Raw genomic sequence first — 12988 nt, 5'->3', positions numbered from 1 at the left:
ATGTCACTTCTCTGCAGTCTGCTGTCTAACCAAATATGGTGTATTTTGTCACTGAAGCAACATTTCCAATGTTAGAGACACTCGGCATTGTTTAGAAAAACTTTGCATTTTGTTCTACGTTTTATTTTTTCAACCCCCCCTTCCGTTATTTATTGCAGTATTAGGCAACAAACTGGCAGAATCATTAGCATCCCAGGCAAAATGCTTAAAAGCATTTCATCTGTCTTTATGTTCTGAGTTCAAATTCCACCGAGGTCGACTTTGCCGTTTATCCTTTTGGGGTCAATAAATTAAGTACCAGTGAAACATTGGGGTCAATGTAATCGACTAGCCCCTTCCCTAAAATTTCAGGCCTCGTGCCTTTAGTAGAAAGGACTATTTATTGCAGAAGATTGGCAGAATCATTAGAGCCTCAGGCAAAATGTTTTGTTGTATTCGTTCCATCACATATGCATTCTGAGTTCAAATCCTTTTGTGGTCAACTTTTCTTTTCATCCTTTCAGTATTGATAAGAAAAGTACCACTCAAGTATTTATGATCAGTGGTATTGACAGGCCTCCTCCTCTCAAAATTGCTGGCTTCATGCCAAAATTAGAATTATTATTATTTTGGGGGAAAGGAGAAGGCAACCCCAGTACTTGATTGGTCTTATTTGTTATTATTGGGGTTGATAAAATAAATACTGGTTGAGCACTGGGGTCAGAGTGATCAATTAGCCCCCTTCCCACAAAGGACTATTATTATTATCATTCAGTAGTTTTATTTTTATAACGTGCTTTCACTTCACTACCGATTGCTGCTCTGTGTGCCCTGGGTACGTGCTGTGGTTTGCTGTGATGCTCTTATAGTTACTGTATTGAAAGTGTTTTGCGTAGGATGTGAGCAGTGCCCAGTAGTGCAATTTTCTGTATGTTATATATATTTGTAAGTCCTGGTGTTTTTGTTATGTATTTGTCTGAATATTTTTTTTATTATACCTAAGGCACCTACTATGATAGGAATTGTTTCTGTTTTTAGATTCCACATTCGAGTTACCTCTATTTCCAGGTCTTTGTATTTTGAAAGTTTCTCCATTTCTTTTAGGGAAACGTTGTCATCTGCTGGTATTGATACATCAATTAGAAAGCATTTTTTTCCTTCATGATCTTTGACAACTATTATTATTATTATTATTATTATTATCATTATTATGTTGTGGGTTCAAATTCCACTGACATTGACTTTACCTTTCATCCTTTTGGGGTCAATAATATAAGTACCAATGAAGCACTGGGGTTGATGTAATTGACCCCCTCGAAAATTGAAACAATTATTATGATGATGATGATGATGATGATGATGGCAGCGAGCTGGCAGAATCGTTAGCATGCCTAACAAAATTCTTCGTGGTATTTTGTCTGCCGCTATGTTCTGAGTTCAAATTTCACCAGAATCATCTTTGCTTTCATCGTTTTGGGGGTCAATAAATTAAGTACCAGTGATACACTGGGGTGGATGTAATCGATTAGTCCCCTCCCCTAAATTTCAGGTCTTATGCATTTAGTAGAAAGGATTATTATTATTATTATTATTATTATTATTATTATTATTAAAGAAATGAGCTGGCAGAATCATTAACATGCCAACCAAAATGCTTAGTGGTATTTTATTTTGGCTCTTTACGTTCTGAGTTCAAATGCTGCTGAGGCCAACTTTGCTTTTCATCCTTTTGGGAGTCAATAAAATAAAGTACCAGTTGAGTACGGGAGTCAGTATAATCATCTAGCCCCTCTCTTAAATTTCAGTAACAGAAAGAATTCTTATTATTTCGGTAGCAAGCTGGCAAAATCATTAGGGCATTGGAATAAATCCTTTGCAGTGTTTGTTTTGGCCCTATAAGTTCTGAGTTCAACTCTTGCCTCAGTCATTTTTTTCTTTCATCCTTTCATGATTGATAAAATAAAGTAGCACTCAAGTACTTGGGTCAGCGGTATCCACTAACCCCTCCCCTCAAAACTGATGGTCTTCTGTTTAATCTAGAGATTATTATATCTTTCATTGTGTTTATCAGGTTTTTTGTGTGTGAAGAAATATTGGTGCCACGTAAAAAGCAATGGTGCTGGTGCCACGTAAAAAGCAATGGTGCTGGTGCCACGTAAAAAGCAATGGTGCTGGTGCCACGTAAAAAGCAATAGTACTGGTGCCATGTAAAAAGCAATGGTGCTGGTGCCATGTAGAAAGCAATGGTGCTGGTGCCATGTAAAAAGCAATGGTGCTGGTGCCACATAAAAAGCACCCTGTACACTCTGTAAAGTGGTTGGCATTAGTTTGTAGAAACCATGCTAAAACAGACTATGGAACCTGGTGTGCTCCTGGTCTTACCAGCTCCTGTTAAACCATCTAACCCATACCAGCATGGAAAACGGATGTTAAATGATGATGTTACTTGAAAAAAAGAAAACTGACTAATTCCAGGAAAATGTTGTCACTGTGGATTTGTGTGTGTGCCTGCATTGTCCCTACCCCACTTCATCATTTGTTTGCATCATAAACATGTGGTATGTGGTATTGACAATCAGTCTGTTAACAGAAACTTATTTGTTTACCAAAAGTTTTGAACAACTGAAGGTTACTAGAATGAAGGAAGATAAACAAACACAAGTTTCTTTTAGGGCATCGCAGCTGCGTGTGTGGGAAGAATGATGCATCATAATTGAAAATGCAGTTCTGTTGAACGTCATCATGGAAAGTGGGATGATTAGATTAGCGGCAGGGGGTGGGGCTTAAAATTAGTTTCATAACATTTGTATGGATTAAAGTAAGATTATGTTTTAGTCACTACGAGTCAAGTTAATGAAGGTTAAAGAATGAGAAGACTTTATGTAAAGACATGTCCACCGCCACTGTAATATATTTACTCTATTTGGGTGGTTCTTCTGATGAGATAATGGTATTTACTGAATCGTCAAAGAATTGGACACCATGACTTACACTATTTAAACATTGCTTTTCATCTTTCTGGGGTATATGATATACAGTGTCATTAAAGTACTAGGGTCAATTTTAACCAGCCAGTTCCTAATTCCTTCATCTCAAATCTTTAACCTTGTGTTTATATTAGAAAAAAGTTTACTTAAAAGGTGGTGAGCTAGTAGAACTGTTAGCACATCGGACTAAATGCACAGCAGAATTTTTTCCAGCCCTTCATAGTCTTCTGATATCAACTTTGCTTTTCATCCTTCCAGGTTCAATAAAATAAGTTCCAGTTAAATACTGGAGTTTATGTAATTGAGTATCGTCTTCCCACTAAAATTACTGGCCTTGTGCTCAAACTTGAAAATTATTTAAAAGACAGCAAATTGGTCCAGTGATTAGAATAGAATCTCTTGTGTTCATTCTGAGTCTATGTGGAGTTTAATCTGTTGCTTAATATTCAGGCTGGATCACCTGTTGGAAGGTACCTCCGTCTGGTCTTGGAGGTTCTGCGAGGAGTCATGGATACTATTTCCTTCCTGACTAAAAAGAAATGGAAAAAATAATTTTCTTAAAAAAATATATTAAATTCAAATAAAAGATCTGAGGTTCACCAAGAATACTTCAATGGCCCATTTGTGACGCCATTGCGATTACCAATTCCTGCTCTATAGTCAAAATACATTTTGCTTGTATCAACTGTGGTTTTCTTGATCTGAACAAAATCTACAGGATAAATGAAAATTAATTTATATAAATTTTTAAGGAATAAAAACTCCAAAATGAATTCAAATTTTTCTCTTTTTTTTCTTTCAGATGTTAAATAACTTTGCCACAGATTTGGATATTCTGCTGAGCGACCTTTCTCAGTCTTGTCCTGTCTCCAACCCACCAAATTTTTCTCCTCTAAAACTGGGTGCATCAAAAAAGTAAGTATTTACCATTATTTCTATATCATATTTAATTTTCTAATAATGATGTTTATTTTTTTTAACATGTCTGTCCATGGGGGAAATATCTCCTTGCTTGGAAACAAGCGATGGTTGGGCAAAACAGGAAGGATGTCTGGCCATTACAGCTCTGCCTCAATAATCTAGCTATCTATCTAGGACTCCCACAGGACTCCCCAACACTGTTTCCACATGTTTTCCCCATTCATCTCAATCTTCCATAATGGTCCTCAGCTCCTGTACTCCTTTCCTACCAGTATCCTCCACCAAGTTGTCGATATAGGTCATCTTCCTCCTTCCTCTCCTGGTTCTTCCTTCTGTTGGTTGCCAGAACACTCACTTGTTAGCAATTTCATCAGTGTGTCTGATGCAGTATCCAGCTAGTCTCATCCTTCTATGCTGTGTCTTGAATGTTACTTTTGGTAGTCCCTGGTATAAGTCAGCATTTGTTGTATGACTCTTCCAGGAGACATTGAGTACCATTCTAAGCTTCCTTGTATAACAACTGTCCAACTGCTTCTTCAATGCTTTAGTGAGCATCCATGTTTCAGCCTCGTATAGAAGAACAGACTCCACCGTTGCCAGAAACAACCTCACTTTCAATTTCCTTGCTAACCTTCAACTCCATACCTTTCTCAATTTATGGCATGTGCTCCAGGCAAGAGCTTTCCCTGTTATGATGTCTTTTTCAGTGCTTTGTGTCCATGCTGTCAATTCATGGTTGAATAATTGCAGCTCTGTTTTCTTTGCGTTACAGTGCAATCCTACTTTCCCTGATTCCTACTCTAATCTGCTCAGTACCTCCTGTGCCTGATCTGTCCTCTCTGTTAGTAATGCCAGGTCATCAGCATAGTCTAGGTCAGTCACTGTTACTCCTTGATGCCGTCTACTTCTTTGCCTATGCAGTTTGAATCCCAGTTCTTCTTCCTTGCCCTCATACATTCTATGCATTAGATAGTCCAGAATGATAGTGAATAGATAAGGTGCTAGCATGTCACCTTATCATACTCCAGCTTTGACTTCAAAGTATTCCGTCTCTCCATCAAGAGTGGTCACTTTCGCTCTGGTGTTCTCATACAGCTTACTTATTGCTCTCAGAATTCTTGATGGAATATCATATGCTTTAAGTATTTTCATCAGCATTCCTCTATGTACTGAATCAAAAGCACCCCCTATTTTTTTTGTCTTCAATAAATTTCCCTTTAACCCTTACAAACATGGAAAAGTGGATGTTAAAATGGTGATGATGGAGACAGTAGTGACCTCAGTAATGGTGATGGTTGTTTAAAAGTTTCATCTCCACCATTATTTAACATCTACTTTCCATGCAGCTGTAGGTTGTATGGCTTGACAGGAGCTAGCAAGCTAGAGAGCTACACTAGTCTCCAGTTCTCTGTTATGATATGATTTCTATGGCTGGATGCCCTTCCCAACACCAATCACTTTATAGTGTACTGGGTGCTTTTTATGTGGAACCAGTGGGTTTGACAAGTAACTTGAAAGACGAAGACCTCTTCACTGAGAGAGGGAACTGAGGGAGGTGGTTATGAGCCAGGTGAAAGGTAGTATAGAGGGGATGGAGGGCAATGTTCCATAAGAGTGTGAGGGACATGTTTAGAGTGAGTGATGGGGAGTGAATGGGAGTGTTTAAAAGTTTAAATAAAAAGTATAAGTTATAGACATCTGGTCAGATGTCTTGTATCAAGTCTCTAGATTGAACACACGAAGTCAACTCTGATTAATATGAAAGAAAATAACTGAAGATTCTGAAGGACCAAGAGGACCAAGAGACCCTTTAAATTTCACAGCTCATTCAATTGTAATCTGTTAGTATAAAACATTGGTTCTAACCCTGGCTGAAAATGCTTGTTTATGGGTGTTTGTAAGCTCATATGGGAGTAAGGGTAGAGCTATGAAGGCCCTGGGTGTTTGGAAAGGATTGTGATTTTTTCTCGGAATTAAAATAATTAAACCATGCACAATTTATATTTTTAAATAAATTTTCAAACAAAAAAAAAATCTTTTAGAATTAGAATATGAGTTGGTGTTATGAGTAATCTGAATGCTAAAGTGTTAAGTTATTACATTATGTTAATAATTTATCCAAAACATAACTGATGATGTATCAAAGTCCAACATGACTCCATTATATAATTCGTCACCTTTTCCATAAAATTTAACATAGAGGGCACTAGTTTGCACCAATATCTAAAGAGGCATAGGATGGTCATCATAATCATTGTCACCATTTAACATCAGTCTTCCTTGCCGGATGGTTTGGAAGGAGTGTCAGGGTCTGATAAGTTAGAGGACTGGTGTCTGTACTAATGTCTTCATTGGCAGGATTTCTACAGCTGGATTCCCTTCCTAATTCCAACTACTTTACAGTGTGTAGTGGGTGATTTTTCACAGGGCCAGCACTACTGATGATCACCTTGTAATTTGCAAGGCTGGGGCCCTAAAGTGAGCCCTATAAGTGAGGGAGAACAGAAGAGGGGGTAAGCAATAGTGCTAGTACTAGACAGAGGAATGAAGGACAATGAAAAGGGAGGGTGGGGGAATAAGGTTGAAAACAGAGGAGAGGAAAGGGATTTATTACAGGCTTGAAGTAAAAAGAAGAAAAAAAAAATGGGTGGGCGATACTCGAAAGGTGATAAGATGTAATAATAAACTATGGTGCAAAATTAAACTTCATCATCACCATCATTTAACATCCATTGTCCATGTTGGCATGGGTTGGATGGTTTGACCAGGGCTGGCAAGGCCAAGAGCCATACCAGGTTCCATTGTCTGTTTTGGCAGGGTTTCTACAGTTGGATGCCCTTCCTAATGCCAACCACTATACAGAGTGTACTGGGTACAGTTTATGTAGCACCATCACCAGTGCTCTCTATGTGGCACCACCACCACCAGAGCCTTTTGCATGGCATCAGCACTGACAAGGTCACCAAGTACTTTGCAAGACAACACCCCCTCAAGTGGCAGGGGTTGTAGTATTGAGAGGAGTACATGTTTCATTCACACCTAATATTTTGTTTGCTGAGCAAACATACAAGACTATAATTTAGATCTCATGGAAAATTTATGATGTTATTTTTTTTTCCTTTTCTTTTCTCTTAACTAGGCTGATTTTATTTACTCCTAAAAAAGTATAAAAAATGCATAAAGATATATAGCTATAGTCGACAATCCTTAGACAACAGGACAAATATATATCACAAGGTGTTTTGGTAGATTCTCTGACCATTCTGCCAGTCCCTCACCCTCATTAATAATAGCAATAAAACTATCAAAATACAAGAACTTTGAAATTGAAATTTTCAAGATGTGGGACATGAGGGTAAAAACGGCACCAATTAATAACTGGAACATTAGGCAGGATTAAAAATAATATGAAAAGAAGCATAGAAGCCATACCAGAACTCCCAGCACTACATACTACCCAAAAAATAGCTAAGAACAGCCCTCATCTTGTGCAAAACACTATCAATTCAATAGAACAGCTCATGATTCAATAGAACAATCTTCACACACACTTTAAGCAATAAGCACCTAATGATCTAAAACAATGATTCCTAAACGTTTTTGGGCTGCCACCCTCTTGACACTCAGGCTACATTCCTAATGCCCCCACCCCAACTAACCACCACAAACACAGACCCCTTTCTGAGGCAAATTCAAAGCAACTGTATTTCACAAATAAAACTTAACCAAATGAGCCCATTATTTTGTTGTTTTTACATGAATTGCTACCCCATCATTGCCCCACTTTTCTTCAATGCCCCCTTGGAAATTTCCACCCCCGCCCCCAGGGGGGGCAATACTGCCCACTTCAAGAAACATTGATCTAAAATCACACAACTCCTGCAACTTATATACAAGATTAAAGCTCAATTAAATAACACAACTGACATTGTGCACAAACAAAGCCCAACAGAACATACATTAATATAACAAGAGACTAAACTCTACAACAAAACAAACAGGAAGAGCTTATATTCCCCCAATCACCACAAAAATACGAATACCTGCACACACCTGAGAAACACAGACATGCACCAGGTGCAGTAGAAATTTGCACAAAACTACCGAAGAAAAATCAATGATAATAATAGGAGTGGAATGTAGAAAAACTATGAGGAAAGAACAAGAGAGAAACCAGGAGTGTCAGGGATTGCCGTGTAAATTAAAAATCATATACAATGCATAAATTGAAAACTCTTAGTGAATGAAATGTAGGTGTGATGGGGGGAGCAGATCACAATGTTCAGCGGAAAATATGAAAGTAAAATGTGAAAGTAAAAATATATGGCAGTTAATACAGTAGAACCTTGCAGTACAAGTGCACCGTTGTACGAGTAATTTGCTGTATGAGCTGAGACTCATATGAATTGTCTTGAAGCACGAGAGGAAATCCACAGTACAAGCACACAAATTGTCCCGTCTTTAAAGTAATTCAGTTAATAAAACCAGTTTACATATTTCTTTTACATTCTCTTTTTTTATAATTGTCATTTTATTTGTAACTACACCGTTTCTGTTTTAAAACCCATAAAAAAATAATTTTTGATTGGTTTTGTGGGGCTCAACGCAAGCATTGGTCTTTCAAGAGATAACAAGAGAAAGTTTCAGGATTTTATGGCTGGATGCTCTTTCTGTTGCCAAAGAAATCATTCGCTTAAAAAGCAAGAAGTATTTGAAAGTGCAGGGAGGCTGGTTATGATGTCAACAAGGCAGGTCAACATCAGCACTGCTTCACTAAAGTTGAGCCCCACACACACACGCTCACTTGCTCCTAACTCATGCCCTGAAATAAAACCAAAATTCTCCCTAATTTAATACCCCCCACTATCACTGATAGTTGTTCCCTCACCATCTGTATACAAGGTTTTATCAGTTTAATCTCTACAAACCCAATGAACTTGTTACTAACCAACAACCAAATGTCATGGCACATGTCAATGTGTTGTTTTTGTTTTAAACCAGATGGTTTTTGGTTTTTGTCAACATTTTATAATTGATTGTGAAATCTTATCATGACATGTTTCTGCTGAACCTGGAAGATCTCCTCTCTGCTGACACATAGCAAAGAATTTACCTTACACAATTCTACCATTCTCAAGTTTCTTTCTGGAACTTATTCAGTTCTAACACTCTTAAGCTTCCTTCTTGATTGGAATTATTTTTCATGAATGCATTCAATAATATTTTAACCACACATATGGCATTGTTACTGCACCAGGCAAAATGCTTAGCAACATTTCATACATCTTTGTTTTGAGTTCAAATTTCTCTAAAGTTAACTTCGCTTTTCATCCTTTCAGAGTTGATAAACTAGATACCAGTTGAACACTGGGGTTGATGTATTCAACTTAACCCCTCCCTGGAAATTGCTGGCCTTGTGCCAAAATTTGAAACCAATATTTTAACAACACTTTATGATAGTTAACATTTTAGAAGATTATGTTTTTCCTCCGCATATTGGCATGGATGGAATGGTAATTGATAAATATGAATCTTCCCTATGTTATCTTGTGTCATGCATTTCATAAACTACGGTTAACCAAACTTAAAAATTAGGATTCCTCCAAGGGTGAGCACTTCAAAGAAAGAGATATCTCCAGAAGCTAAGTTTCAGTTTCATCAACATTGATTTAACATCCATTTTTCCATGTTGGCATGGGTTGGAAGGAATTCTTTGAGGCAAATTTCTACAGTTGGATGCTCTTCCTGTTGTCAACTTCACTGTCATGCTGATTGTTATTGGTCTGTAGCCTTCCATGAAAAACATGTCCAGCCATTGTGGTGCTTTGTGTTCAAAGACCTAGGCCAGTGGTTTTCAGTCAGGGTCTTCATGACCATTAGAGATCCATATAAGATTTTTTTCATCAAAATTTATCTGCAATAAATAGGTTATACTTTTATAATACACAAAATATTTTAACAATTTGTTTTTATACAATTCCTAATGATATATAATGATAAAAATATAATAGGACTTCATAAACAATGAATGGCTATGAGGATCTAGTAGAGAAGAATAGGAAACAAAAGGGTCTGTAGGCAAAAAAAAATGGTTGAGACTCACTTATTGAATGTCGCTTAGCTCAGAAGCAGGTGAGGGTTGGTGACAGGAAGAGCACCTGACTACAGAAAATTTGTCTCAACATATTTCATTTGACCCTTAAAAAACCCCACCACCACCACTACATGTGTGTGTATTTGTGTGTAACTCTGTCCAGACACAGGCATGTATATACCCATAAGTATATATATATATATGCACTTATACACAAAATACATTAGTTTATCTCAATCCTCAGACTCTGAATCCTTTTGAATCATACAACCCATGCCAGCATGGAAGATGAACGTTTGAATAATGATGATGAAGAGGAGGAGGGGTGTTAGGAAGATTAATCTCTGATTTAACCCTTTAGCATTTAAACCAACCACATCCAGCCAAAATAGTCTTTTTGTTTTATGTTCAAACTGGCCAGGTCTGGCCTCTCACATCTACCCTACACTGTCATTCTAAAACTAAATGTTCACCTCACTGAAATTTCAAAGCTAAGTGATAATGCATGATTAATTCAAAACAATGTGAATAAATAAGGATTACATTTGACAGAATAATCTGAATGCTAAAGGGTTAAGTTATTACTTTATATTAATAATTTACCAAAAACATGTGAGGGGAAGGAATGTAAGAGTTATTTGCTAATGCAATTCCAAACTAGCCTCACTCTACAGACTTCTTATTTGGTGTAATAACCACTTTTTTTTTTCTTGTCTCAGACTGAGATAAAAATTCTTGTTCTTTCGGAGATTCTAACTTTATATAGTGTCAAATTACAGCCACATAACAACTGTACCAATGTGATGCTGTCAGGCACCGAAATTCCTTGGTTTGTACACTTATCTGTCTGTGTAATAGCAACAATTAAATATATGTTATGTGCACTGATTCACAAAACTCATTATCCATCGTTATCTTATTTATATTTTATTTATGTATTTACTTTCATACTCATTAGTCTACTAAGAAAAGAGAGTTGATAGTCTTCTGGGGCTCCTTTTGCCCCGAGGTGTAATATGAAGTTTGTGATTAGTTTGCAGTATAAAGTAAGCAATCCGATAGTGAGATAATTCTGTCTTGGTTTTAATCTCCTTCTGAATTCAGTTAATTTCATTTACTCCAATAATATCTCAAGAAAGGCATGAACATCACAACTGTGATTCCCTCTTAACTTTAAACCCAAGGCCTTTATCACTGTTTATATTGAATTGTTATTCGTGCTGGATAACAAATGGATAATGATATTCAAAAATATTGAATCCTGGTGAAGAAAAATTGGGGCAAATCGCTTAGTAAATAGTGAAGCTGGATGTGTCCCAGAAGTTAGAATTTAGTCTTTTGAATATATATATATATATTACGGAGATGTACTTGCATAGCAAACGACCTGATCTGAGATTGTGTGCTGGAACGAAAACAATTGCAGTGTGGAAGATGTTTATAAGCCATTTAAAATAACACACAAAAGCCGTCAGATTCACTTCAACATTTAAATTTAATTTGTCAAAATATTTTCATCGCTTTGAGACCGCGACCCGTTCACTGACAAAATTGAGATGCAGCACAATTTTGTCAGTGAACAGGTCGTGGTCTCAAAGCGACGAAAATATTTTGACAAATTAAATTTAAATGTTGAAGTGAATCTGACGGCTTTTGTGTTATTTTAAATGGCTTATAAACACCTTCCACGCTGCAATTGTTATATATATGTGTGTGTGTGTGTGTGTGTGTGTGCTTTTTAACTCTTTTACTTGTTTCAGTCATTTGACTGTGGCCATGCTGGAGCACCGCCTTTAGTTGAACAAATCGACCCCAGGGCCTAGTATTTTATCGGTCTCTTTTTTGCCGAACCACTACGTGATGGGGAGGTAAACACACCAACATCGGATGGCAAGTGATTGTGGGGGGGATAAATACACACAAACACAGATATAAATAACAAATACATATATGCGTGTGTTACAAGAGCCAATCAATGGGGGACTGGCATTGACCATGTTCAGATGGGGCTTTTTATGTGCCACTGGCATGGGGAGCCAGTCAGGCGGCACTGGCATCAGCCCATGCTTGACTGGTACTTATTACATGCCACTGGCACCCGTGCTGGTGGCACATTGTAAGCACCACTCAAGTGTGAGTCGGTACCAGTGCTGCCTGACTGGCTCCTCATGCTAGTAGCACGTAAAAAGCACCTGCTACACTCTCGGAGTGGCTGGTGTTAGGAAGGGCATCCAGCTGTAGAAACCTTGCCAAATCAGATTGGAGCCTGGTGCGGCCTACTGGCTTACCAGTCCCCAGTGAAACCGTCCAACCCATGCCAGCATTAAAAATGATGATATAGATGTATACTTTCACACAAGACACAAGCATTGCTGTTACAAGTCATTAAAGCTGTTTCAAATTTTGGCAGAAGGCCAAAGATTTAAGGGGAAGGCGGTGAATTGTTCACATCAACCACACTTCTAGTTCTTGACTGGTACTCTTATTTTATCGACTTCCAAAATGACAGAGGGATAAAATTGGCTTTGGTGTACTTGAACTCAGAATGTTAAGAGTGGAAGAAATATTGTTAAGCATTTTGCTTGATGTGTTAATGATTCTTCCTGCTTGATGCTTTAACCCTTTCGTTACCAACCCAGCTGAAACTGGCTCTGAATTAAAATCTTCCACCAAACCTTTGTCACAATTTATGTTCCTAACACTAACTGAATGATAACTAAGTTATTTTACTAAATTCTTTGTTATATTTAAAATTAATTGAAAGAAACACAGAGCATCCCAACAGAAATATAGTAACAAAAGGGTTAAATGGTCATTATAATTAATGAACCAAAAACTTCAAATATGCATTTATTTATCAATTATTTCTAAAGATTTATCTAATCTCTTTGTTTTTGGTGTCATCAAAAACCAAAAGTAATTCTTTCATCTGGAATTTTTCCTACCGTAAAATTTCTTTGAGTTTATTTTGGATTCCTTCCATAGAAATGGTTAATGAAGCAATTCT

The 12988-nt window shown here is 37.3% G+C and overlaps 1 protein-coding gene across 1 annotated transcript in view; it reads left to right on the top strand.

Annotated features, from left to right (window-relative positions):
* Window positions 1–12988, top strand: part of LOC106875870 (uncharacterized) — an 86848-nt gene that overhangs the window by 16971 nt on the left and 56889 nt on the right. Inside the window, exon 2 of the mRNA XM_052972036.1 lies at window positions 3769–3881. Coding sequence (XP_052827996.1) covers window positions 3769–3881 — 113 coding nt within the window. The remainder of the gene's footprint in view (window positions 1–3768; window positions 3882–12988) is intronic.

This window comes from Octopus bimaculoides, chromosome 12 (genome assembly GCF_001194135.2).
Source record: "Octopus bimaculoides isolate UCB-OBI-ISO-001 chromosome 12, ASM119413v2, whole genome shotgun sequence".
Classification (NCBI taxonomy): domain Eukaryota; kingdom Metazoa; phylum Mollusca; class Cephalopoda; order Octopoda; family Octopodidae; genus Octopus; species Octopus bimaculoides.
The sequence above is the reverse complement of the archived record's forward strand: the minus strand, read 5'-3'. Positions and strand labels throughout refer to the sequence as shown.